The following is a 26,568-nucleotide window of genomic DNA, read 5'->3' on the forward strand; positions in this document are numbered from 1 at the left end:
CAGTTAAAGCAGAAGACATATAGGATGTTGAGAACTTGACTGAACACAGAGAATTATAAAAACTAGGGTTCAAAAGGGCTTCCCTGGTGGCTCAGAGGGTGAAGCGTCTGCCTGCAATGCAGGAGACCTGGGTTCGATCCCTGGGTCGGGAAGATCCCCTGGAGAAGGAAACGGCAACCCACTCCAGTATTCTTGCCTGGAGAATCCCATGGACAGAGGAGCCTGGTGGGCTACTGTCCACTGGGTCGCAGAGAGTTGGACACAACTGAGCAACTTCACTAAGGTTCAAAAAAGCAACTCACCCTCCCAAGATCAAACAAGTTTACAGAACTTATATATCAACTTACTGCCCCCTGGTGGATAGACAATACCTCCCCAGCATTAGGAACATCAAGCATTAGGATGTTGCACATTTTCCTAAGTTACTTATCCAGTCTCTTGCTAATCAGCCTCTGAAATTTCCATACTCAGCTTAGAAGACACTGTTCTACTTCAATATAGAGAAGACTCCCAAATATCTAACAAAGGACATAACAGCAGGTAGTACAAATGATCAAATGCTCAATTACTGGATGGTCAATACTGACCTGAAATTTCAAGCCATTTCAGAGGCAGACGAAGGCTCCATGAATATGTTAAGCTGTTTCTTTAACCTAAGATTATAAAAAAGAGCATCTACATCAATCATGAACAAAACATCCTAGGAACAGAAGGGAATGGTTCAATAAAACAGAGGTTTAAATATTTAGAAACCCTGTAAGTAATGCAGCCTACAAAGGGTTGGGGCGTGTGATGCAGTACCCAAGGACTTTTACTTGGAATATAAAATGGAGAAATCAGGTTATTAATATTACCAAGCAGCTAAACTAAAGGATAGTCAATGACTAGTTGTCCTAATGGAACCACCCAAAGTAAGTTAGCTGAACATATTAAGTGGCCACAATTTGCTAGAGAAGACAATGTAAGCGTTGCAGTTATCATTAAACATTAGTTTTCATTTTTTGAGGGTACCTTGGGGTGGAGAAACCAAGAAAGGCTACCCAGACCCCAATGTAAGAATCTAATGCTGGTATGGGTAATTCATTTGTACATAAATGTTACTAGCCATTCTTTTATATTCCCAGGCTCAGTTAATTCACCTCTCAAATGCCAAACAAGACTGCATGATTTTCAGAAAACTCAAACTAAACACATAATGTTCCTGCTAGTTGTAATTTTAACTCCTGCTCCTTAATTTAGGTCGCAATTTCCCCTCCACACCACCAGCATTTCCAGAAATGAGAATTAACAGCCATCTGAGACTTAAGAAAGGACAGGTAGATAAATAATCCATACACCCAAAAGGCCAAACATTTTTTATTTTCAAAAACAACTTTATTCATGACACATATTAAAAAAAAAACTCCCACCCCCTGGAAATGAGCTAAAAAAATAAACAAAATCCACCTCCCACCTCCCTGTTCCCACTTCCTCCCATTCCCTCCAAATAAAAGGGAAAAAAAAAGGCAAAGAAAAACAAAACAAAAAAAAAACTGAAAAACAAAAAACACCCCAAAACCCCCCAAAACAAGGTAGTGCATTCCCCAAGGGGAAGGGGAATTTACACTGGAGCCGCTGGGAGCGGAACGGAGATCTTCCGGCTACAGAAACCTGCAAAGAAAGACACTCAAAACAGAAAAAGAAACACAAAAGGAAACAAAATAGATCACCAGGCAATCTGGAGGGGCAGGGAGCCAGAAAAGAGGGGCAGGGTGGGTGGTAGACCTGGCAGGACAGGAGCAGGCAGGAGGGGACTGTGAAAGTGAGGAAGATGGAGGGAAGGTAACAAGCAGAACAGTTTGGTGTCCTTCCAGAGCCCTGGGTAAAAAAACCCCTCCTACCACCCATGCCCACCTACCCTTGAGCAGCCCCCAAGGGGGCAAAGGGAAACAGGGAAACAGGGGAGCAGCTTGCGCGATTGAGACGTGTCCATGGCGAATCCCCAGAGTGAATGAGCAGCCCCCTGCCCCACTCCCTGGGCCTTCCCCTACTCCCCAAAGCAGGTCCCTCCTCAGCAGTTAGTTATGGGATTATCCCCCCTTCCACAGTATATCTTTTTTTTTTAAAAAATATTTTTTTTTCCATCAAGGTCATCTTCTGTTTTTCTTTTTTTTTTTTTAATTCTTTTTTTTTTTCCTTCTTTCCTCTTTTTTTCCTCTCTCTCCTCCTAATACACACTTTTTTTTAGTAAGGGGAATACCATGATGTCGCTCTAGCCCGGCCCCTGGAAGAAAGAAGGAGAGTTAGGTGTTAACATGATCACTAAAGAGTTCAGCACAAGCCCCTCCCCCGTGGGCCCTCGCCCCAGTTTCTGTGAAGGGAAGAGGGGAAAGAAGTTGCCAAGTCCTAAAACTGATCCCCACAATCCCAGAAACAGTGACACACCTGGCAAGTGGGAGGGGAAATTAACTGTTATTACTTCGCCAAACAGTGGCAATAAAAAAATAATCTGAGACACAGGGGCAAGAAAAAGGACTCCTTGTTTATCCAGTTTTCAGTTCTCCATAGCTCTTAAATGCAAGGCTCTCACCAACAGATCTTCCCTAATTCCTCCAGGGAGCAGAGAGGCAAATCTTTCGAAAAGCCAAGATCTATCCACCTAATCCCTCTATTTAAATGTACAAAGATGGAAGTGCAGTAACAACATGGATGCCACACCAGGCCCAGCATGCGGGTTAACCTTGCAAAAGCCTGGCTAGTTATTAGAGTGTAACTATCCTGATCCTCCCACACCGCGTTCCAGGAGGATCAACTAGCCTCTGGCTTTCTTCAACCCTTCCCTATCTCTGGGAAAGGAAGCAAAGGTCCAAGCAGCACTTTCACTGCTCTGAGGCCCTGTTCTTCCCGGGCCTCCTGTGTAAACATTTTCACTGCCATCAACTTTCATGGAAAAAAAAAAAAAAGGCTGGGAGAAGCAGCATCTCTCAGAACAGAGTGGAGAGATCCAGCCCTTATCACCAATTCCGGCTCCAGAAAAAAGATGAGACTGGCCGCCTGGCCTGCAACTACCTTCCTCACCCTGCACAGGCAGGAGACCAAGTCCCTGGAACCAAGGGGGAGGGTAAAGGAGGGAGGTTCCTCAGGTGAGGAGAAAAGGAAGGGTTCATGGGAGGCGGGGGAGAGGAGCAGCCCATCTATCCTGACCTGTAGACGCGACCCCGGGGCCTGCTGTTAAAACCACTGTAGAATCGAGAGCGGGAACTGTTGTAGTTGGTGGTTCGGGCACGGTATCGGGCTCGTGGGAAGCCTCGGTCTGTTGTGCTGATGCCTGGTCTGTTGGTTCGTTTAGGGATCACCTGAGAGTGACAAGCGCGACAGAAAGCCTTAGAGTAAACCCGGGGCGTTTACTGACAACCAGAACGATGGGATGGGGCTTACCTTGATCTGTCTTCCTCTAAATAAGGATTCATCTAAGGCCAGGGAAGTCCTCACTGACTCTTTGTCTGAGAACTCTATATACGCAAACCTGAAAAGAGTAACTGTCACTTTATCTGAGGTCAAAAACAGTAGCTCATAGATAAAATCCAGTTTGCAGGCATGCTTTGAGCACAATGTGTTCACATTTTTAACTACTTGTCCAAAACAATTCTTAATGGAATTCTTTAATCAAAATTTGCACCTACTCCTGGAAAATTATAAAATAGGATACAAAGGGCCCTGGATGTCCAGAGGGCGGAACAAGGTAAAGCCAAGTAGAAGCCGCCCCTCCATTCTAGTTCATGACCCCCACCCACACCCAGCCCTCATCTTTGTTACCTCTTGGGCCTCTGAAAGCAATTTTTAGTATAATCCCTGATACATAACGTTAACGCCGTATCTTAAAAAGACGAAGACTACTTACTTTAACATATAGTTAACTTACTGCTCAATATAAAGCATGATTTACCTACTTTTTAACTGTGATTAAAATGACCTCAATTTCCCCACACTTACCCTTTCGGATGGCCACTAAATTTGTCACAGAGTATAGTTACGCGGTTGACTGAACCACAGCCATGAAAGTGTGCTTCTAGCTCTTCTGCTGTTGCACCATAGTCCACCTGTTGGGGGTACATTTCACAGGCAATAGGCAAACTCCCATCTCAACAGATACCCTGCCAAGCCTTTGGGCTGAGCCATCTTTCCGACCCCATGGACTGTAGCACAACAGACTGCTCTGTCCCTGAAAATCTCCAGCCAAGAATCCTGGAGTGGGTTGACATTTCCTTCTCAAGGGGATTTTCCCAACCCAGGGATAGAACCCGCATCTTTTGAGGCAGCAGGACTCTTTATCACTAGTGCCACCTGGGAAGCCCCCATATACACCAAAGCACATCAAATCTAGTTCTCTAAGGGACTCTTCTTCTTCCAACCCCACAGCCTCTGCTAATCACCATTAACTTTCACCTCATTCTAACCTTCCCTCCACTCCTTAAATCCACCACCTATCCTGGAAAGTTTCCATCAAGACTCCTATTAAATAATCTCCCAAACTAAGAGCTCCCCCAACCCCAATCAAGGCCCTCATACATACATTGCCAACATAGATGGAACGGGCATCAGCCTCCATCTTCTCCTCAATGGACATGATCACTGGGCCAGCTTTGAAGAAAAAATAATCAGAAAATAACCCTTGTTTTCTACTTGGGCAATATATGCACCACTACCACCACCATTAGCAAAGGTAAAGATTTTGGTCTGTTCAGTTCCCTGCTGTACCCGTTACCTAGCAAAGTCTAGCACATAGTAGGTGCTTATTAAATATTTGACAAGTTATGGAACAGATGAATACATTCTTAAATTCAAAGAAAACAGTACATGAATCCCCTCCTGCTCCCAAATCAAGTCCCTATTGTACCCTTGGTTGAAATGATTTGAAAAATGAACAAAATTAGGTGGGCTGAGACTGGACATTTCGAGATTAGAGGAGAAGCCCCCTGCAGCTGGGCATTTTCTCTTAGAACTCCTAACTAAAGGGTCTCCGACTGAACGAAGAACTATTAGACTTGAAGGTCAAACACCAGCTGGCAACCTCCACAAAGAGTAGAGGAAGACTAAGAACAAAGAGCAACACATTTGTAACAAGGACAAAGGGAAGCACAAGACTACCATCACGAAAACATAGGCCTTGTCTCACAAAGGTCAGAGAAACGCACAATGGACTATAACCACGGCAACTGCCCAGTAATTGCTCAGACAAGCAGCTCCAAGGTTCCGAGTATCTAATTCCATATAAACCGTACTCTCATAACCCTTCCCATCCGAGGACCTGGGCTCCGCGTGCAACCGCCAGTTACTCACCATTGCCCGGAGGTGGACTCATATTCATCTGCTTCTCTACCTCGTTCTGTAGCTCCTTTAGCTTCTCAGCTTCTTCCTCCATCTCCCTAACTCGAGCTTTGATCGCTTCCAGCTCCTACAATGAGTGGGGAGGGTATGGAGAAGAGCTTAAGAGGAACCAACGCAGGGGCTCTGCCCTGCTCTCGATCCGCGCGCGGCCCCAGCCATGCTCGGCCATTTCCTTCGCCCCACGCGAGGGTCGTGAAGAAAAGAAAAGAAAGCTACCTTTTTTAGTACAACACTAGGCACCCATGACGCCGAAGTCAACCCGGCTGGGCCCCTTCTGGCGGTCGAGGCTGCGTCCCCGGCCCGGCCCCAGCCACGTTATTCCCCGCCCACCCCCACCCCCACCCCCCTCCCGCCTCCCGCTCGCCCGAGCTCTGTGCCTCCCGTGACCCGGCCGGTCGCCGGCCTCCTCGCTCGCCCTCTTTCCCTCACCGGGTCCTCAATGGCGCCGTCCCCCGGGTCACCCTCGACCAGTCCCGACTCCTCCTCCTCCTCCTGATTGCCGGGGGCTCCCGAGCCAGGCCCAGGGCCCGGAGCTCCCGGGGGGGCGCGGGGCCGGGGCGGCTCCTCTTCGGGCTCGGGCTCCGGCTCGGGCTCCAGCAGCAGCTCCTCAGGCTCCAGTTCCTCAGACTCCAAGCCGTTCCCGTAGTCCCCTGCGCCCCCCGGGGCCCCCTCCCCGGCCTCCCCACCGGCCCCGGGCACAAGATGGCGCCGCCGCCCCGGCCCGGAGCCCCGACCGCCCGCAGCCCCCGCTGCTGCTGCCGCCGCCGCCGCCGCCGCCATCGCCGCTCAGACTGGGGCCCGCCGCCCAGCGATTGGAGAGCTGCGCCGGCTTCGCCGAGGATTCATTAGTCAAGCAGCCTGCCCGTCACCATGAGCTAGGGCTCCATTGGGGGATATTACTTGGCAATCAAATGAGACCCCACCTCTAAGGCGGGGAATTGCGCCAAATTCTCAAATCCCGGTAGGGGAAGTCGGTCTGTCAATCAACACACGTCCCACCTCCTCTCAAGTCCTTAGGTAACAATAACGCCAAGCTGTGACGACGTTACTGCTTCTCCCCCGCCTAAGGGCGGATCTGCGAAGTATAACGCTCGGTGATTGGCCGCTGGCAAGGCGACGGGAAAGAAACAGTCTTCCGATCGCCTCGCCGAAATGGCCCAGTCTCAGATGCCAATTGGCTCGCGAGATTCGAAGAGCTGACACCCATTTCGCGACAGGTGAACCTTGCCCCCGAACGGACTGCTGGGCTCCCATCGAGGGAAACCCGAGGTCACATGACTAGTCTTTAGGAGGTCGCCATCTTGATGCTGCTGGTTGCCAGCTAGTGAGCTCTTGGAAGGTAGAGGCCGGAAACTGCGGCGATTTCTGGAAACCGGTCTTTTATCAGGAATGCACCAGTAGATGGGCTGTTGCAGCAGAGGGTTCTGAACGGCGCTGTCCAGAACGGAGTTTACCTTTCCTACCTAGGTTATTGGCACCACTATCTATCCACCATCCGTCAGGTCTCCCCAAACCAGAAAGCAGGGAGTAATCCTCACTCCAGTACCAGTCATGAGTCCTCTATGTGCTGTCTTTGTGCACAGGCATACTTTCCAAGCATTCTGTTCATGCCCCAGTTTCAGCCTGTTCTTCTCTTATTTACAGCCCCTTAATGGATCAGCTTCCAATGGGTCATGACCCCAGTTCACACCAGATAAAATCTCAAAACTCCTTAGCTAGATCTTAGAGAACTCCAGACCAGGCTACTTCGTGAATGTTATTTCCACGCTTCTCATTCCAGTGGGTGTATCTGTACCCAGGTCTGTGCCTCTGCATATACAGTCCCTCTTCAACCAGAGCAAGCCTCATCATCACCTCCCCTGCGAAGCCTTTCACTACCCTCCCTCCTCTGCCATCACAAGCGGGCCTACCTCCTCTGAACAGTTAATCATTTTGTGCAGCCTTTCCTAGCTAGTGCTTGTGAGAGCTTGGAGATGAAAGGCTGGTCTCTAATTATATTTGCATCTCCACCTTAGGGCAATATGCCTAGCACATAGTAAGTGTCCAGATAAATGTTTGTTGACCAGAAGATACATTGACGGGAGCTGGGTGTCACCTTTCATTTACCACGCTTTCCGAGATTTCAGACCCTGGTTCAGACCCCAGAGGAATTCCACCACACCATTGCACTCTGAGATACCAATGAAATCTAGCCCTGCAAGACAGGGTTGCCATAGTTTAGTGGTGTTCCTATACATTTATTAAAAAGGAAGGAATGGCGGTGCTAAGTTGGCAAGAGGGATAGTTATAGCCAGACCAAGCTACAGTTTGAAAGCCAGATTCACCTGAGCCTAACCAAATAGTTACTGAAACAACCTGGAAGGATATACATAGCTTGGTAGGGGGTTTTGGATAAGAGGAGATTCCTGTTAGCAAACCAAAAAGTCAGAGCTTCACAGTATACCCCACTATTCCCCTCACCCTCAATTTCCCCCCCCCACCCCCCCCACAGATCCTTACCTCAGGAACAGGAGAACTTGGAGCAGAGTCACAGTTGCTTAAAATTTCACCGAAAAATACTTCATGAACCATCTCAGCTTCACTGGTCTGGGAGAACTAAGTTTAGCACCAAAGACAAGCTCTAAAAAACTGAGTTGGCTGGAAGAAAAATCTTTTCTACTGATTTTAACTAAGTCAAGACTTGGATGTTCATTGGTACCTAGTTTAAGAAAGCCAATTAAGGGAAATGGGATTTTTAAAATAATGCCTTTAAATCCAATTTTGTTAAGCACTTGATTTTGTAACAGGCACCATCCTAGACTCCTTATTATGTTATCTCATTGGATTCTCAAAACAACATTATGAAGTAAGGAATCACAAAACCATAATCTTTTTTAGGGATGAGAAAAGAATGAAGTAATTTGTCCAAGTCACAGAACTAATCAGAAGTGAGCAGGGAATTCAAAACCAGATTTAAAAGCTCAGATCAAAATTGCTATAAGGTCTGTTTTAATATACAAAGAGAACATTACGTACGATGCTGAAGTTGGAAAAAGACTAAATTCCAACAATAAACAAATGTTTAGGCAACCTATAATTACATCATAAGATTATGCACTGGTTTTTTAAAAAAAGGTTTACACTGTGATAACTTGCAAAAATTTTTGTTAGGCCAGAAAGCAGAATGTAAAATTGTATATAAAATGTGATTAAAGCTATGTATACCTGGTTTAAAAAAAAAAATAACAACTTGGGCATTGAGGGGAAAAATGAATAAGAACCAAGACAATCTTTCTATGGCAATATGCAACATATTTTTAAAATACTGAAATTTTTAACCCAGTAATTGTGTTTCTTCTAATCTGTTCTAAAGAAATAATCTAAAACCTAGATAAAAATTTGAGAATAATGATGTTCATCAAAGTGAAAAAAAATATAAACTTGATTGTCCAAGTGGGCATTTTTCAGGAAAATTATTATACAAGCATATATTGTAATTTTATAAAGTCATTATGTCTTCAAAACGTGTAATGACAAAATGCTCGCAATATAATGGTAAGCAGAACGGCAGTATACAAAATTATGCATACAGTATGATCACAAAATATAAGCAGAGACAACAGAAAAGAAATATACCAAAATGTTAACAGTGATCCTCTCTGGATAGTAGGATTATGATTGATCTTCTTTATAATTTCCCATGTTCTATGATTTTTCCATAATTATCAAGTATTATTTTTATTTAAAATTTAAAAAACACTCCAACTTCCCAACTTACTCAATAAACATTTACTTTTACAAACACATTTTTTAAAGATATTTGAATGGTGATTTGTAAGATACTTTCCTATTAGGCTGTAAACGGTAGAAGGCAGGGGCACCTTCTTAATTATCTTTGCATTGCCACTGGCTACCACTGTGCTCAATAGGTGCTAACTGAATGGATGATCTTCTGTAATAATCTTTTTAATATATATTTAATTGGAGGATAATTGCTTTACATGTAATAATCTTATATCCTGCATTTGTTGATGCATAGAGAACATCAAAGAGATGTTTTCCTCTGTGAATGAATTTTTTAAAAATTGGTATGTAATGATACAAGGTTCACCCATTATAAATATACTTTTCCTTCAGTGGAAGTGAAAGTGTTAGTGGCTCAATCCTGTCCTACTCTTTGCGGCCCCATGGTCTGTCCATGGAATTCTCTAGGCAAGAATATTGGAGTGGGTTGCCATTCCCTTCTCCAGGGGATCTGCCTGACCCAGGGATCGAACCAGGGTCTCCTGGTTTGATTGCAGGAGATTCTTTACGTCCTGAGCTACTAGAGAAGCCCCCTTTCCTTCAGTAATAACCTGTAAACAGAAGGCCATGGAGTTTCAGAACTCTAACTCAGTGATGTTGTGCCCTAGGAGGAAAAATGCGTTAAGGAAAGTGAATGGTCAGTCTAGTTGAGAAAAGGAGAATTAAATCCGTAAAAATGGATGAGGGCATGTCCAGTTCTGTCCAGAAGGGAAAAGTTTTCTCACTAAACATATAAATACTTAGGTTCCTAATGTAGTTTCATCCCTATTTTTAACTCCTGCTTTGAAAATTTCACCTTGACTGCTGCAATAATTCCCTCTAATCTATAAGTACATTGTTTAATATGGTAGCCACCAGTCACACATGGTTACTCTGAGCACTTAAAATGTGAAATGGTCTGAATTGAGATGTACTGCAACTGTCAGATATACACTGAATTTCAAAGACTCAGGATGAAAAAGTGACTAAAATGACTTAATAACTGTTCAACATTAATTACAGATTGAAATTATAGTAGTCTTTATATACTGGGTGTAAAAAATACTATTAAAATTAGTTTTACCTGTTTCTTTTAGCTTTTTTTAATGAGGCTACTAAAAAATGTAAAATACCTATGTGGCTTGCATTCTGTTTCTAATGGACAGTGTTGACACAGAACCTTGGAGCCTTGATCATTTACTTACCTCTGTTTTGAGTCCATTCCAATTATTTTCTAATGCAGAGTCTGCCCTGGCCTACCTTAACTCCCTAGGTCCAACCTTGAGGGGAAGTGGGGTTGCCATTAGTGAGAAGGAGCCTCTGTTGGGCTGCTTAATCTCCATTCTGCTAGGTTAACTTTTGGAAAACTTTGTGCCCTGAAAACCTTGTTTTAATATGCTGTACCTTATGAAATGTGTTCCTTATCAAAATTTCCAAAAATACTGATAGCAAAAAAAATAAAATTACCCATAAAATCCACCATCCAGAGATAATCACTAATACTTTGGCATATGCCCTTCCTCAAACTTTCAATACACAAATAGATATAGAGGTATATATATGTATGTGTGTGTATACATATTTTTTTAGCAAAATGGGATCATACTGTATATATTGTTTTCTACTCTTATTTTCTTTTTTACCTAATAAGATACAGAAATATTCTTCCATGTCAATAAAAATATTTTTCCAATTTCATTTTTCATGACTTTATTCAGAAGTTACCTTAGAAATGAGGACTTTGCTGATCACTCTATTTATCATTGAAACCTATACATACACCTTCCCAATCCTACCCTAATGAATTATTTTTTCTCCATAGCATTTGCCCCTAACATGAAATGTTATGTTAGTTAATGCTGTGAAATTTATTTATTTATGTAGGTAGATAGTTATTTAGCTTTATATGTTTCCATTACTAGAATACAAGTAACATGAAGGCAGAAATTTGTGCCAGTTCGTTCACTTCTCTAGCTCGGTGCCTAAAACTGTCCTCGGCACACACAGGATGCTTGAGTGTTTGCTGAATGAATGACTGGATTAATAAAAAACTATATCATATTCCATTATATTATCTGTTTTGGTTGATTTTTTAAATATTGTTATTTTATTTACATCTCACCTGTAACCACATTTAAGACAGCTTTTAAAGTTTTCAAAGGATCTGCTCTCAACTAAAAACAGAATATCTATAATCCATCCATTTGTTAGAAAGTATAACTAGATGTTGCCCAATTTTCATCAGAAGTGGCATTTGGAGAAATAACATTCACAGAGAACTGTGTGAAGAATAAACCATCCATCTGTCCATCTAGATAGTCTAAAATGGAGCCCTATTTTAAACTATGGCATCAGAGCATATTTGGGCTAAACTGTGGTGATTCTGATAGAACAAGCTCAGGACCTACTGAATCCCCCTCTGGTGTTTCTGCAGGCAACGGGAGTGTAAAACTCAGCATCGTACTGCTATTAGGCATTCTAGATGGTGATGTCCACTAATGGCACTCAGTGTCTTCTCAGAAGAGCCACAAAACTTTTTGCTATCTTGAGGAACTGAAAAGTTTTATAAATTCTAAAAGGGATGTGAATCTCATTGTTCACCCATTTACCTTAGCTGCCAAGAAGCTCAGAGTTGGATTCATAGCCTACCTTTAGTATTTGGCAATACTGCTTATAGAATGCTTTTCTGTGTTAATTTTCCTTTTGCTGTCATTTTATTATAATATTTCAATTTTCCCTTTACCCTTACTTCAAAAAACTGTATTTTCCTATTGTTTTGTCTTTTGTATTATAGTAAAATATTACAAATGCTTTTTGGAATTAGGCAAATTATAAACCAATCAAACCACAGTAGGAATAAATACACTAGCTAATATAGCCTGGTGATAGGAACTGTTAAGACCATCTAATTCCCTTTTCCCAAAAGCCATGCTCACTAAGCCACTCTCTGATTTTAATGGCTTGTCCTGTACATTTTTCTATATAGAGAGAATAGAAATGCAACAGTGCATTCCTCTAAGCAGTGTATTTCTCACTGCAATTTAACACATAAACCAAATACCATGTTATTGCATTGGATTATAGAAAGACTAGAAACTCCCACTTGTAATTTCAAATTAAGATAGTATTCTTGTTAGACATGACTTTGATATGGTCCTAGACTAGAAGTACAGAGGGATAGGCTAAACAATTCTATAGATCCCATCCAGTTTAGCAGTTCACATTAAAACGGCTGAAACCAAATATCTAAGGGGACCAGGAAAGTAAACAAGGGCTCCATTTTTGCCAGACTTAAGTCTGAAGAGGTAGCAGGATATTGAGAAATGTTCATCATCACACACTTCTGATCAGGGGCTAAACCACAACTGGGGACTTGATTCCATCATAAAGATTTTTGATAGGTTTTCTTTGTTTCGTTTTGGGTTTTGTTGTGGCTATCCCAAAGCACCATATACACACACCCTCTCAAGGCTTGGGTTGGCACAGATGCAGTTCTTGGCTTTGGCATTTGGCCGAGATGGGGTGGAGGAACAACTCTGATTTTCTTTTGGCCCTGCTTTCAGGATCTGAGTTTCCTGTCCTGGGATCAAATTCAGGCACTTAGGCAGTGAAAGTATGGAGTACTAACCACTGGACTGCCAGGGAATTTCTTCCTTTTTTTTTTTTTTTAATTTTTTATCTCAATATTTTCCCAAATCCCTATTAATCTAATTCTTGGCCTTAACAAGGTCATGATGAAATGATTAGATCAAGAAATGTCCTGACCGAAGGCTATATAGTATAGAAGTCACAAACCCTGCTCAGTCCTTCTCATTAAACTTCTGGGCTTTATTTATTTTTTTAATACGACCATTACATATTACACAAAAATAAAAGTCAAATGAACTTGGTATTTATAAATTATTAAATAAAAATACAGGAATATATATTTATATTTATAGAGCTTTTCTTCTCTTCTAAACTAACCAAATCTGTTCTCCCGCCGCTTTATGATTTTAAAAAAGTAAAATAGTGTATGCCCCAGGATAAGTGGGGAGTGGGGTTAATAAGTGCAGGACCTAGCTGCCCTACTTCTGCTCCTTCCTTGGCCTAAGCAAAGTCCATATTTGTCCCTTTGGGCTCTGGAGAGCAAGAAACACCCTCTCCACCTAGTTAATCTCTGAAAAATGGTAATAAGATTTATTTCCCTTATTTTTTAAAAAATGAAATGGATTTAAAAATTGGGAGCCATACTCAGCCATCTTGGCCAAGAGCTAATCCCAAGGAACTATATGGCTCTAAAAGAGAGTCTCTAGTTTTCCCTGACAGAAGAGTCTCTGGGGTTTCCATTCCCTCTCAGGCTAAGAAGGGCAGGACATGTCAAAACTGCCCTCTGTGGTCCCATCCAAGCTATACCTCTGGAAATCCAGCCCACGCCCTTTTCCCTTTCAGAAAACAGCCTCTCCTTCCACCCAGGTGTGAAGGCCTCCGAGCAGGGCTTTTTGGTAACTGACCATGGTCCCTGCCTCCCCTGTTTGCTACAGGCTCCAGGAAAACTACGAGGGCGAGACGTTCTGTGGTAGGGGGCGGGGGAAGTCTGCCCCAAACCTGGGGGAGCACAGGCTCCAATTTGGATGGTCTAGTCAGTGGTTTTCCAACTTTCTTCTTTTTTCAGCAGCAAACCCCTTAATGCAAATAAAATCTTACCCTGAACCCCGATATGTAAGACAGCTACAGGGGAGCTGTTCTGTTTGAGGGCAAGTCGCCTAGCCTGCTCAGCAACCCAGCTTCGTCTCCCCCAAGGACTCCTGAGGCAACCCCTAGGAAACTTCAGGGTCCTGCCAAGCAGGTGGAAAACCAATGGCCTAGTTTGACCTGAGCAAGTCAGAGACCCCCCAACACACACCCCAAAACTGCCTGCCACAGACCAGCTCTGAGAGCCTGGTACCAGCATACTCACAACAGACCAAGTGGCCCATGCAGTCCACCACCTCCCCTATAAATATCATTAAAAAGTGCAGCCCTCCTCAAAAGCAAAAGTCTGAGCTAAACACCTGAGGCCAATTTTGGTCCCACGTTTTCGTGAGTACAACTGTGTCGCCACATTCTAGGACCACTGAAAATCTCCAAGAATCAACCATGGTCTAGCTAAGCAGGTCAGTGCTCAGGATCAAGGGCAGGGTTCTAGAGCACTGTGTCAGAAGAAGTCAGCATTGGAAAGCAGCAATTTTAGCACCTTGGAAAGTGCAGCAGTGAGATCTGGCTCAGGACATGCATCTGGAGTGAACTCAACCATGTCTTTCTCAAAAGAAAAAGCCGTCATCTGAATCTGTTCTAGATGACTGTGCGCTCTGAAGTTAACGTCCTCAGACTCTGAGGTACAGACAAGTAACACCCATGCAAACAGTGTGGCTTCCAAGAAGATAGCAATGCTTCTAGGTCATGGCAGGTACTCTGGAACCCAGACACCTGGCCTTTAATGAAGCAGCACCACTGCCCACCACATGGACCAGGCCAGCCACAGAGTTTACACGTCACCCTCACACGCATGGTGTTCAGAGCTGGAATGTTCCTCTCAAGGCATCCACGGTCGTTCCGAGACACAGTGCAGGACCAGACTGTATTCCAGGTCTGCATTTACATCCACACACTCAAAGGGAAAATTAGTTAAAAGCCCCAATTTAGAGTTTAAGTTTGGATACAGAAGGTCCCAGAGATATAGGGAACCCTTTAGGCACCAAGGCGCCCCAGTGGGAGAGGAGGGCAGGGGCAGCTCCAGCTCCCAAAGCCCCCACCCACCGCAGGCTCCACAGCCCTGCCTTTCTGTCAGAGCCCAGGAGGCAGCAGCAAGTGTGTTGATGCACAAGGAAGGGGGATGATGAAGGAACAAGGTCAGCTATAGAACTGCTCTTCTCTCCAAAGCCCTGCTGACAACTTTCTGCAAAAAAGCGGCCAGAGCCCTCAGCCTGGATACAGTGTTTCTCCCTCGGCCTTGAGGCAGCAAAACAAGGGGGAGAGGGAGGGGAAGGTTGGGAGGAGGGACAGAGAGCTACCCTTGTTCTCACCACTGCAAGAGGGAGTGAATGTTTTCTCTTCAAGGAATCTCACTGCCACCAGATTAGACAAGCAGCCCAGCATGCACCCTCATGTCTCAGCAGCCCTCAGTCACAGCACTTCTTCCTAGCCCCTGAGAACCCCGAGCTCCCGTTCCAAAGGGATGTGCCTTCTGTATTTACCCCAAATCCCACTTATTGAATGGAGATACCAACCCCCTCTGCAAGTCCACCTCCCTCAAGGCAGCAAATCAAGCTCCAGGCAGAGTTTCCTGTGCCTATACCTACAGGCATGATCCTTCCCACCTCCCCCAAGCCCTGGAATGACTCCATCTCCTGACTTTCCAAATACATTCCACAATGTCTCCAGCTCACTCTTTCAACAGCCTGCTTGGCACACTCAGCTCCCTCACACGCCACCTTTCCCCTTCCAATTCCCGTTCCATGCCCATTCTTTTCCCCACTTCTTCCAAGGGCATTCCTCCACTCTGCTCCTGCTCTCCTGCCCCCCAGCCACACCTCACCCCACCTGGCCCTGGACTTTCTCACTTGCTAGCAAAAAAGGCCCCTACAGTTACCAGGGCCCCCAGTGCCACAGCCCCCGTCAGCACTGTCCTCACTGAAGCCCAGTTCCCCTCCCGCAGACGCCGCGCCTCCTCCAGGGCCCCGTCCCCGTATAGAGCTGTGAACTCCGCCTGTGGGAGAGAAGGGAAGCAGGAGAGAAAGAAGGAGAAAGGGAGATCAGGAGGGGGAAAAGTGGAGAAAAGACGAGAGGAAGAGCTCCAGTTCCGTCCACTGCAAGCACCACCCCACCCCCAGCCCCTTGGATCCCCCATGAGCACCTGGCTCATTTGCCCTTCTCTACCTCAGGTGAATCCCATCTGAAATTTCCCTGGCCAAAAATTCTGCTCAGAACTGGCATCCTTTGTCAAGGTTTGTCTGGCCCACCCATCCCTGATCCCCGACCCTGCCCATGCCATGTACTCAGATGTAAAAAATTTGTGATGGTTGGATGCCATTTCTGTGCAGGCACTACCTGGCTACTGTGTGTTCTGTCCTCTGCTTTGGATCATGAGCCCACCAAATGATGAATGCATGGCAGCCCTGGAGTGCAGGGTTCAGAGATGCCCATAGTGAGGGCACCTGATTCCACCCAAACAGGCAGACTTGGCCCCCATGCCTCATTCCCAGCACAGCTGCCCCCCAGCTCCAGCCAGAGCCCCCCGTCTTCCCCCTGGAAACCAACTTTTCGGAGGGATGTGCAGAGCAGCAATCAAGAAGGTTCTTACCCAGCCCCCACTGCTGTGGATCCAGTCAGCCAGCCTCGTCTCCAGGTAGGCCACCATCCACTCCTGCACTTGTCCCACAAGTGGCTCCATCTCCTTGTTGACACTCTCAGCACACAACGCGGCTCCAAAGACAAAGAAGGCCACAAGGCGGCCCCAGTTGGGGCCCCCTTGGAAGAGTTCATCAGAGACCTGGGTGAAGCGTTGCTGGGCCGAGCCCGGGGTCACATGCAGCTGAGCTGCCAGATCGGAGAAGGTGCGCCGGAAGCGGGTCTCGAACTCATCTCCAGCTGCCCGCATGGCTTGGTGTAGCGGGTCAGCTGCTGGGCCCTCCCCGGGGCCAGCTCCACAAACATACCCCTTCTGCCTCAGCTTATAGCCCACAAAGTCTGCCACTAGAGCCCGTGTGTCTGGGGCCGAGGCTGGGGTCGCCATCCGGGCGGCTGTTGGAGTCAAACATAAAAGACTGGCATGAATATAGGGTCAGAGGCCTAGAAGGAGGTATTTCAGGTTTGGCCAGCCCATGAGACAGGCAGGGAGGTGAGGGGAAATCTCAGAGACCTCTGGGCCGGGAGGGTTAAGAGCAAGGAAATTAACCCATGGCGAGGGGCCCCACGGCCAGAGGGGCTGGCCCTTAAATTCGTAATATGCCAAATTCAATATAAAACAAGTAAATTTCATCTAAAATACTTTAGATTCTTTCCATAACAAGACAACAGCAGCTCTAAGACACCCCTACAACCCCTCCCCCTCCAGTACACACCTTTTTGGCTAGAGGAAGGGGCTTGGGGCCTCCCCAGGGGCAAGATGCAAAGATGCTGGCAGAGACACAAGATGGGGGAGGAGACAGGGGCCGAAGGGAAAGGAGGAGAACCAAAGGATTGCCTGGGACAGAGAAGGAAGGGGACACTCACCCAGCCTGGATGGCAGCTCTTAGGACCCAGCACTGGTGGCAAGGAGCCCCCAGCTGGGGCCTTTCATCCTCCTGCCCAGCCTGGAGCCCTGGGAAGGGGAGGGGAGATCAGAGCTAGGTGGGGAAGACTAGGAATCAGGGTCTGGGCTGAGAAGGGCTGGGGTCGCAGCTCCCGGGACCAGGCCCCTGCCCCCAACGCTCTACCAGCTGTGTGGCCGAATCCATGTTTAATGACTGTCCTCCCGGGAAACCCAGGGCCAAGGGCTTCCTGCCGACACCATCTCTGCTCCCGGCTCCCCTCAGTGCAGCCCAGAGGCCCAGCTCCTCCCTCACCCCCACCCTCAGCCAGGCTCCAACCCCGCCTGCCTGCCAGGTTAGGGATCTCACGGGTCAGGCCGCTGCCGGGATCCGGCTGTTTCCTGGTGCAGGAGCTGGGAGGGAGGGAGACAGGGAGGAAGGGAGGGAAGGAAGGAGGGAGGAGAAAGGGGGGGCGGGAGGGAGGGCCCGGCGCCGGGTGATGATGGGGCCCAGAGATGCGTCCAGAGAGAGGGGCGGGGCTGGGACGCAGGCTTGGGAAGAGCCACAACTCAGGAAAGAAGAGGGCTGCTGGAGGCCAGGAAGAACAGGGCCGGGAGGGCATCAAGGGCCAGGCAGGGCTTCTGACCCTGGAGGCTGTGAAGAGAAGCCGGCTGGGCCTCATGAAACCTTGGAGTAAATTCAGCATTTCCAGAAGGTCTCTGACGTTCCATGCACTTGTTGAACTCTTCCAGCCCTGGAGTGGGTGCCCAGAAAAGAGAACCGTTCCCATACTGGTGGGAACTGCCTGCCAGGCGCCTTACCCCGTGGGACTGGCAGACGTGACACAGACAGCAGACACTTCCTCTTCTCTCCAGGACCTTTAACCCAGTGGCCTCTGTGTGAGCTGGGGCTTTAGCCAAGCATCGGGGAGCCAAGACTCGGATATGCGAGCAGTTTCTGCAGGTAACTTTTCTTCATCTTCTTTCTTCCTTTTTAAATAATCAGATTGGTTTTCTTTTTAATTCTTTCTACCCAGTGCATGAACTTACTCTCATTATGAAAAAGTCAAATAATATAGAAGTGTAGAGAAAAAAACACCAGTCCTCAGTCCCTCTGCTGCTCCCAAAATTCCACTTCCCTCCTGCAAGTTGCTAATGTCAAGGTTGACGTTTATCCTTTCAGATTACATATATGTACACACATACATGAATGTCTATTATTTATACCAGGCAGTATGTTTACACAGGGTGTGAAGCCACCTGACTACAGCCGATCCACACAAAGGCACCCTCAGGCATTCTGGCTGGGGCCCACCGGCTCTTGCAGCTGGCACATAGTACAGCTCCATTTGGAGGACTCTCCAACCAGACCAAAAGAGGTAACCCAATTCTCCTTCCCTGCTGGTTCCTTTGCTTCTACCTCCAGTCCAAGCCTTGGTATTCCCATCTGCCCCAAACTAAAGAAGAAAGGTATTTTTTGCAACGATGGTAACAACTAACACATTTTAAAGACTTATTTAGGTATTAAATGCTTTCTTTACATGCTTAATATTTTATCCTCACATTGGTCCTTATGTTGTGTTATTCTCATTCTATGGATGAGCAAAGTGAGGCTTGCAGATGTTAAGTAATTTTCCCAAAGCCACATACTGAGAAGATAGGCCTCAACCTAATTGTGATTTGAAAGTTTGTCTTAACTTTAACATTGTACTGCTTCAAGGTCCCTCTTTGCTTCCGGTAATCAATGTTGTTATCATGCTGTTTATGAAGCCAAGCCAAATCCACACCATTTACAAACCCAAACTCAGTTCTCCCCAATATTCTGAACCTAGCATCTATTTCGCTCCTTTATGACTGTATCCTTTCAACCATCTGCATTTCTTCTTTGCTCTTGGAATAGTCATTCCAGATGCCATCAGCAAGGGTGCCTCCTTTTTTAGAGAATAATCTAGTCCTTCATTTGCAGTCTTGATTTCTTCTAAGATGTTTACTTGAAATAAAAACACTTTTAAGTCTCAGGATCCAAACAGATTTCTCTCTGCCTGGCCCATTCATTTATAAGCTCCGTGAGAGCAGGCACTGAATCGTACTCACTTTTATGTCCTCATGGCCTAATAGACCTTCAGTAAATGTTGACTGAAGAAATCACTCGATGCCTCTGGCCAGTTATTGGGCAGGCCTAGTCAGATGTTTGAAGATCATTGCAGTGGCTACTTAAGAAACAAAGACTGCTGGACCAACACAAATTACACCAGGTCCAAGGCTGTGTGCCTCAAGGATCTTCTCAGACCAATACCACAGAGCCAAGGAATGGCAGCTGAGACAACAGAGCTCTTCTCAGAAAACCCCGGGCCATGTAGGCTGACACTGAACCTTACCTGTTCCGTCAGTGACATATGGCACCAGAGCAAGGAAGACAGTTTTAAACTGCTTTACTATAGCACAAATTACTGTAGCATTATTTCATACCCTAAAATATGAAAAGAATGTGTTTTCTGTGGATTACATATGTATGTGTAAAAGAAGAAAATAAAACTCAGTATATCACTTTAAAAATGAGTCCTGGTTAAGGAGCATTGCTATGCTTAATACTGGAGTTAAAATGCCAACAGAAATAAATTGTTTAATAAACAGTATATGTCTCACTATTTATTTCCAACTTAGTCACTTGTGATTTTACAGTTGAACTCCCTTGTTGCTCTGGAGATTCCATTTCTACTCTAACATTCCATATTTCAGTGCTTGGATAGTTAATTATTACCATGAAATGTTTTAATCCACTTAATATAATTAAGGGTATAAAATAGTAGACTCTAGAACGGAACTGCTGAGATTCTAATTCCAGCTCCCCAAATATTAATTTATGTGCCCTTGGGGAAGAGACCTACCCCCTCCTTCAATTTTCTCATCCATAAATTAGGCATAATACTCCCTCTCCTATGATGAATGTACTATATGAGTTAGTGTTTGTAAAACAATGGTACCTAGCACATTGTAAGTGCTACATAAGATCAGTAGGGAATTAGAAAAATACTAAACAAAACTTCACTTTTTTCCACAAATACAGAAAAAAAAAAATGGAGTAAAAAGCAGCTCTGTGCTCTTCTTGGAGCTCTCACTGGAACTACAACTCCACAGTCTCAATTCCAAGAAAGATATGTGATGATTCATTCAATAATTTGAAGGCCTACTATGTGCTGAAACTCACCATGAATCAGACACAGCCTCTGCTGGTCAAAGAGCTTACAGTTAGGTTAGAGATCAGAATTTTAATCCACTTTTTCTTACAGATGAGAAAACTGAGGTCCAAAGAAGTTGTGCCTTGCTCAAAGTCACACAGCTGAATAGCACCAGAGGTGAGACCAGAAACTAGGTCTTTCCACAACTCTCAGCTCAGAACTCTTTCCAAAGGGCCACCCACCTATCTGAGCGCCACATCTCAATTTCTATTTGAGACTCTACCTAGCTTTTGTGACTTTCCCATATTTGCACCCACCACTACCATCCTCCCAAACCTGGAGCCTAGGGTTTAGGAAAGAAAACATTGAGCACAGAAGAGAAAGTTTCAGGCTTGGCGGTTTGAACCTTCCTCTTAAAGAAAAGATTGCGCTCTACTCCTTGCGTTAACTCTTCCGGCCCCGGAAAGGCTGAGGCCGTTAAAAAGAAAAAAAAGGAAGAGTGGTCCCACTCTGAACCGATAGAGTGGAGGGCCCGCCTCCTGGTGCAGCAGCATCAATGATAGATGGGGAGTCACTTGTCACAGGGCTGTGGGCGGGGGCCAGGCCCCGCGAGGGCCGCGGGACCGGAGGGTGAGCGCGGCTAAGCGCAGGCTCAGAGGAGACAGCCTGCAGGAGGTGATGGTCAAAGACCCTGGGAGAAGGTGGCCAGTGGGAGGAAAGGTAGTCACTTGGAGACGAGGCAGAGCTGCAGGAAGTGAAGGATTCTAGTGGTGACAGCAAGGAAAGCACACAACTGCGAGGGGTGGCTGAAGCTTCTGTGCGAACACCGGCCGGGTGCGAGCTAGGAAAGGAGGGCAGCGCGCCGGCGCCGCCGGAGGGTCACGCCCGGGCGTGGGGGGAGTGCCATGTCTCGCGAGCGGCACCCCCGCACCGACATCCCCCGCAACCTGAGCTTCATCGCCTCACTGACAGAGCGCGCCTACTACCTCAGCCAGCGGCCCAGCCTCGGGGAGGAGCCAGAGGAGGAACCGAGCGAGGGAGGGACGCGTCTCGGGGCCCGATCCCGAGCTCCAGGTCCCAGTCGGGGGCGCCGGGCTCGTTCTGCGCCCGCCGGAGGCGGCGGGACCCGGGCGCTCCGCAACCACAGCCCCGATACCCGTAAGAGAGTGCGTTTCGCTGACGCGCTGGGGCTGGAGCTGGCAGCCGTGCGCCGCTTCCGCCCGGGAGAGCTGCCCCGGGTGCCCCGCCACGTGCAGGTCCAACTGCAGAGGGACGCCCTCCGCCACTTCGCGCCGTGCCAACCCCGCGCCCGAGGCCTCCAGGTAGGCGGCAGGGGCACTCCGCTTCCCCAGGACTTCCTCAGCTTGGCCTCGGCGGAAGTGTGGGAGTGGATTTACCTAGAAGCACCCATCTCCATTCCCAACCCTGGGCTTGCTCTCTCTCACCCGCTTTGGGGTTCCCTTTGGCGAGTTCCCTAGGCCACTCTCCCTGCTAACCGCAACCCCCCCCCTCCCGCCGACTGCCCGGACGCCAAGGTCGGCCTCCGATTGGTCCGGTGCCTCACCCTGACCCCGCCCCCGTTCTGCCCCCGCCCCTCTCCTTCCCCCGGCTCCCTCTTCCCAGCTCCTCCTTTCCCTACAGGAGGCGCGCGCCGCCCTGGAGCCGGCCAGCGAGCCCGGCTTCGCCGCCCGCCTGCAGGCTCAGCGTATCTGCCTAGAACGCGTCGAGGCGGGCCCGCTGGGCGTGGCCGGGAGCGCGCGCGTGCTGGACCTGGCCTACGAGAAGCGCGTGAGCGTGCGCTGGAGTGCAGACGGCTGGCGGAGCCAACGAGAGGCGCCCGCCGCCTACGCCGGCCCGGCCCCACCCCCGCCGCGCGCCGACCGCTTCTCCTTCCGCCTGCCGGCGCCACCCATTGGAGGGTCCCTGCTCTTCGCCCTACGCTACCGCGTGACTGGCCGCGAGTTCTGGGACAACAACGGCGGCCGTGACTATGCTCTGCGTGGGCCGGAGCACCCGGGCAGTGGCGGAAACGCGGAGCCCCAGGGCTGGATCCACTTTATCTGAGACGCAGGCGGCCGACGGCGGAAAAAAATCAAAGGCACCAGGAGGGTTGGGAGATCCCAAACATTTGCCTGAGAGGAATGGGAGAAACCGGGATTGGCGGGGAGCTGTCCTAAGGAGTCAAGTCAGGGAGGGCGAGGAGAATGGGAGAAACCAAAGGGGTGTAGGGAGTGCGTGGACTTAAAGAAAGCCGAGGAGACTGGGGGGTGGATGTGAGTGGATGAACCCACGTCATAGAAAAGGGAGACGGAAGGGATGCTGGAATATTAGGAAAGAAGCAAAAGGACGATGGTGACGTTCTCTTCCGTGAGTGGGTACTGGGAGAAAGTGAGTAGGTGGGTCAGGCCTAGGTAGTCAAAGGTTGAGGACACCTCTTTGGTACTCAGGAGGTATTTTATGTGAACTAGAAACATACCGCAGTTGAAATCATTTAGATTGCTGGTTCACTCCCTCTTACTGGTCTTTGCCACCCCAGGTCCCACAGCCTTGCTGTCCTAGCTTTAACTCAGCCATAATTACCTTGCTTAAGTTCCAGGAATTTGGCCATTGCTCCCCAGCCCCCGCTTTAATGACAGGATTCCCTTGTCATCCCTGCAATCCCTGGTTTCAGTCTCTGATGACTGGCTGGGGAGTGATGGCAGGTAACAGTCAGAGCTCCTTCCTCCAGGCAGCCGTGGGATGAAAATGAAAGCAAAACCAACTCCAGGCCTTGTAGCTAAATAATGTGGTGCCTAAGGGGTGAGTGCAATCCGGGGCTTCCAGAAAAATGCCAGCCTTACCTTTCTGGGTGCCTTCTAATGACCTCTAAGCACTTTATGGATTGTATTTGTGAAGGGACAAGCGAAACACGGGACTCTTTCTGCCTCAGAAGAAAAGGAAATCACTGACTAGCTGGATAACTTTGGGCAAGTTACTTCACCTCTCTGGGCCCCAGTTTCCTCCTTGAGAAACAGCATTTGGATTAGCTGATCTTTTAGGCCCCTTCTTGCTCTGACATTGTATATCTGTGAGGGGCAGAGTGTGGATTAGAAGCCACATTCTCCAGCCTGCAGTTGGAGTGCTTACAGTTCAGAACACACAGCACCCCAAGCGTCTGGTTGGGCCTGAGAATGGTCCTCCAGTTTTGGACACATGTTCCAGAGCCCAGGAAACATCCCATAACCAGCCTGAAGTCTCAGGGTATTCCAGGGCCTCTTTCAAACCACAGCACATCCTCTGCCCCCTTGCTTTTTGCTCTTGCCCCACAGACTTCCAGCCTGGGTGCTATGAGACAGCTTGGGGGAGGTGCCTCTATTGGGGAAAATGATGCTTGGGAGCCCCTAAGATGAAACAGTGTTGGGGACTTTCTTGAGGTTAAAGGATTATTGGTATAAGAAATGGGGAAAAAAAAGAAATGGAAAACATTTCAAATAAACAGAGCAGCTTGAAAATTAAATGGTGTCAGAAGATAGCAGTCTGTTCCATACCCTGAGCAAGTGAATGGGAAAGCTGGACTCTCCTACCCATTCCCATTCATGCTTTATGTCTCCTAGTTAACCTCTGCTGGGTGTTTGTTTTTTCGCTCCTTTCACCCTGTTTCTAAGCTCTTCTCTTTCCTTCTGCCCCTCTCACCATTTTCATTTTCTTTTAGCATGTAGGGTATTTACCTTCATTTCCTCTAACTCCATCTGCCTCCCTCTTCATCCTTGTTGATCTCTGCTATTTCTTCTCCCTCCAGAGGAGTGGAGAACCTGCTTCCTTTTCTCCAAGACCATGGTTGGTCCACTTTCCTCTCTCAGGCTCCTTCTTGACAGTCTCCTAGAAGGGAGAAGAAGCAGTTCCTGATGCTACAGATGAGCATGGAGTTCCCAGGTAACCAGCTCCCCCAAACCCATTTCTTTCTGTTACTGATTTCTCAGAAACTTTTGGATTCCCCTTTTACCATTCAGCGAGAGAAGGTAGACACATATGTGCCCATACATGCATTCAGAATAGAGTATGGGGCTTATCGTGCCCCTCCTCTCCAAAACCCTAATTCTTTTTTTTTTTTTTCAAAACCCTAATTCTTTAAAGAAAAAAAAAGGTTAAAAGAGAAACCCCAAGTCACTCAAATGCCCATTTAAATGTTATCCTTATAAAGAAAGAATTTCATGTATCTTGTGGATCACCTTCAGGTCAGAGTTCCAGCAGAGTGAAGAGACAAAGTGTACTGGAAGCCACCAAGCAATGCACTTTTTAGTCACCAGTGAAGAACCCAAGGGAGGATAATGAAGCGGGAGGGTTGCTTATTGTGTATGCATGACTGTTAGCTTGTATTTAGCAATCTCAAGAGCCCACATTATTTATCCACTAAAATCTGGTGCTTTGCATGCATTATCTTCCTCAAAACAACCCTATGAATTGAGTAATGTTATTCTTGTTTTAGAGAGAAAACAGTTCAGAAAAGCTCAGTAATTTATTCAAGATCACACAACTAGTAAATGGCAGAGCTAGGGTTGTGAACGCAGGAGATCTCCAGAGCCTCTGTGCATAAGCATGATTCCATAATATTTTCCTTTAAAAACAAAATTAAAACCTTGCCATTAAAAAAAAAAAAAAAAAACAGAAACCCTTGCCACATATCTCGTACTAGGAAAAGACCAGTTTCTAATTGTGCTCTGCCTTCCCAGTGTCCCTAACTGGCTTGGGAAAGGCAAAGCACTGAGGGTCCCAAGCTTCATCTGCTCCTTCCAGAAGCTTGCTGCTGCTTTCTGTGACCCTGTGATCAGCAAGGAACCACTTCGCCTGCCTGCTGGAGAATTTAGGAACCCATGTGAACTCCAGCCTTCCCATACACTGGGATTCTCTTCTGGCCCTAGGTCGTCCACACCTGTTGACGTGCTACACACCTTCTTACCCTCCCTCCCCACCGCCCGACTCTAGCCTTGAATTGCCCAGTTCCCTAATATTTGCACTGGAAGGGTTCATGAACAGGCTCATTGCTGGATGGTCTGCTGGATGGTTGGTCTCCTAGAGCCCGAGTAATACTAAGGGCATAAATGCAAATGGACCTGGGGTTAGGGAACCAAAGAGAATTCATTGTTCTTGAGCTTTATCTCTAAGAATTACCATTGCTCACCCATTCCAATGTTCTCAGCTTTATAGAGCCAAGACACACAGGGTAGTGGTGGGAAGGTGGTAAGTTGTAAGTCAAATCTGACATGAGAAACACTAGGAATTCGGCAGAATCTTTAGAAGTGTGTCATGTATTAGGCACAGGACTTTCCTGTAAAGCCTGATGACTACGAACAGGAACAGTTGAGGGTATAACCTGTCAGCCATGGCCTGGGAAGTGCCATATAAGAAACCTGTACCATGGTCACGGGCTGGGTCCTTAAAGCAACACAGCAGGAACACTCTTGCCCTTTCCTCTCTCATCCAGACCTCAGATGTCCTTCCTACATACTCTTCCTGTTCCTTTGTTTTCCTTTATGAATGTAGCTCATCATTTATCTTTTTAATAAGCCCTAACTCAGCTTTCCAATCTTATCCCACATTCCCTTTCTTCTAACTCCTGTTTCTCTGGAGCTCCTCTGGATCTTGGCAATCCATAGATCACAATTCAGAGACCTGAAAAGGCTTGTCTTCTAGATTCCTCTAGAGATGAGGACACAGGTCCAGAGATGAGAAGGGACACCAGCAGGGTCAGAGAATTTGTTAGTACAACTGCAGATGGGACTTAAACCCAAGCCTCCTGACCACATTCTATTCCCAGGCTCCCGAAGAGTCCTCTCTCCACAGGGACAGACCCATGATTTTTCTTGGCAAGGGATACATCAGAAGTGTTTCATTTTCTGCTTCTAGTTTCCATTCCCTACTGCATTTAGTCAGAAAGAGAAACAAAAGGGACCAGTATATCATTAGCCTTGGCACTTGTTTCAGTGATGTTGCTGAAGAACAGTGAAGTTGCTAAAACAAAGAAACAACTAGATA

General features: G+C 47.0%; 3 protein-coding genes across 11 annotated transcripts; 1 reads left to right on the forward strand and 2 right to left on the reverse strand.

The window, feature by feature from the left end:
• Nucleotides 1-1,352: 1,352 nt before the first annotated feature.
• PABPN1 (poly(A) binding protein nuclear 1) lies at nucleotides 1,353-8,242 on the reverse strand. Of its 2 annotated transcripts, none has more exon segments than NM_174569.2 (7): nucleotides 1,353-2,263; nucleotides 3,184-3,335; nucleotides 3,418-3,505; nucleotides 3,973-4,079; nucleotides 4,553-4,620; nucleotides 5,320-5,434; nucleotides 5,797-8,242. In NM_174569.2, coding segments are annotated over 7 exon segments (921 nt in total). In that variant the 5' UTR covers nucleotides 6,148-8,242; the 3' UTR covers nucleotides 1,353-2,223.
• Nucleotides 7,584-17,800, reverse strand: BCL2L2 (BCL2 like 2). 5 transcript variants are annotated; one of them, XM_024997871.2, is made up of 4 exons: nucleotides 17,727-17,786; nucleotides 17,362-17,449; nucleotides 16,451-16,890; nucleotides 7,584-7,962 (listed from the first exon to the last, which is right to left on the reverse strand). In XM_024997871.2, the coding sequence occupies exons 3-4, from the start codon at nucleotides 16,880-16,882 to the stop codon at nucleotides 7,792-7,794; spliced, it is 603 nt and encodes a 200-aa protein (XP_024853639.1). In that variant the 5' UTR covers nucleotides 16,883-16,890; nucleotides 17,362-17,449; nucleotides 17,727-17,786; the 3' UTR covers nucleotides 7,584-7,791. The 5 variants fall into 5 exon arrangements, with proteins under 5 accessions (XP_024853639.1, XP_024853638.1, NP_001070001.1 ...); XM_024997870.2 differs by having other exon boundaries at nucleotides 17,565-17,786; NM_001076533.1 differs by lacking the exon at nucleotides 7,584-7,962 and adding an exon at nucleotides 12,937-15,856 and having other exon boundaries at nucleotides 17,748-17,800.
• A 453-nt stretch (nucleotides 17,801-18,253) lies between these two features.
• On the forward strand, nucleotides 18,254-25,204 carry PPP1R3E (protein phosphatase 1 regulatory subunit 3E). Of its 4 annotated transcripts, XR_009496155.1 has the most exons (7): nucleotides 18,255-18,341; nucleotides 20,668-20,733; nucleotides 21,529-21,878; nucleotides 22,198-23,355; nucleotides 23,452-23,522; nucleotides 24,335-24,468; nucleotides 24,771-25,204. XR_009496155.1 is itself a non-coding variant. In XM_024997948.2 (4 exons), the coding sequence occupies exons 1-4, from the start codon at nucleotides 18,323-18,325 to the stop codon at nucleotides 22,618-22,620; spliced, it is 858 nt and encodes a 285-aa protein (XP_024853716.1). In that variant the 5' UTR covers nucleotides 18,255-18,322; the 3' UTR covers nucleotides 22,621-24,052. The 4 variants fall into 4 exon arrangements, 3 of the variants coding, with proteins under 3 accessions (XP_059746767.1, XP_024853716.1, XP_059746768.1); XM_024997948.2 differs by lacking the exons at nucleotides 24,335-24,468; nucleotides 24,771-25,204 and having other exon boundaries at nucleotides 22,198-24,052; XM_059890784.1 differs by lacking the exons at nucleotides 24,335-24,468; nucleotides 24,771-25,204 and having other exon boundaries at nucleotides 18,254-18,341; nucleotides 18,625-21,878; nucleotides 22,198-24,052.
• Nucleotides 25,205-26,568: the final 1,364 nt, after the last annotated feature.

This window comes from Bos taurus, chromosome 10 (genome assembly GCF_002263795.3).
Source record: "Bos taurus isolate L1 Dominette 01449 registration number 42190680 breed Hereford chromosome 10, ARS-UCD2.0, whole genome shotgun sequence".
Classification (NCBI taxonomy): domain Eukaryota; kingdom Metazoa; phylum Chordata; class Mammalia; order Artiodactyla; family Bovidae; genus Bos; species Bos taurus.

Bases quoted from the DNA above. Each gene is read 5' to 3' on its own strand.
- PABPN1 (XM_024997278.2), bottom strand. From the start codon at position 5,401: ATGGAGGAAGAAGCTGAGAAGCTAAAGGAGCTACAGAACGAGGTAGAG. The intron at 4,621-5,319 runs GTGAGTAACTGG...TTTTCTTCAAAG, and splicing joins GAGTCCACCTCCGGGCAATG to CTGGCCCAGTGATCATGTCC. The intron at 4,080-4,552 runs GTATGTATGAGG...TACCCCCAACAG, and splicing joins GTTCCATCTATGTTGGCAAT to GTGGACTATGGTGCAACAGC.
- BCL2L2 (XM_024997871.2), bottom strand. From the start codon at position 16,882: ATGGCGACCCCAGCCTCGGCCCCAGACACACGGGCTCTAGTGGCAGAC. The intron at 7,963-16,450 runs GTAAGAACCTTC...TGCTAAACTTAG, and splicing joins TCCACAGCAGTGGGGGCTGG to TTCTCCCAGACCAGTGAAGC.
- PPP1R3E (XM_024997948.2), top strand. The intron at 20,734-21,528 runs GTGAGACCAGAA...CCTCACTGACAG, and splicing joins ACAGCTGAATAGCACCAGAG to AGCGCGCCTACTACCTCAGC. The intron at 21,879-22,197 runs GTAGGCGGCAGG...CTTTCCCTACAG, and splicing joins CCCGCGCCCGAGGCCTCCAG to GAGGCGCGCGCCGCCCTGGA.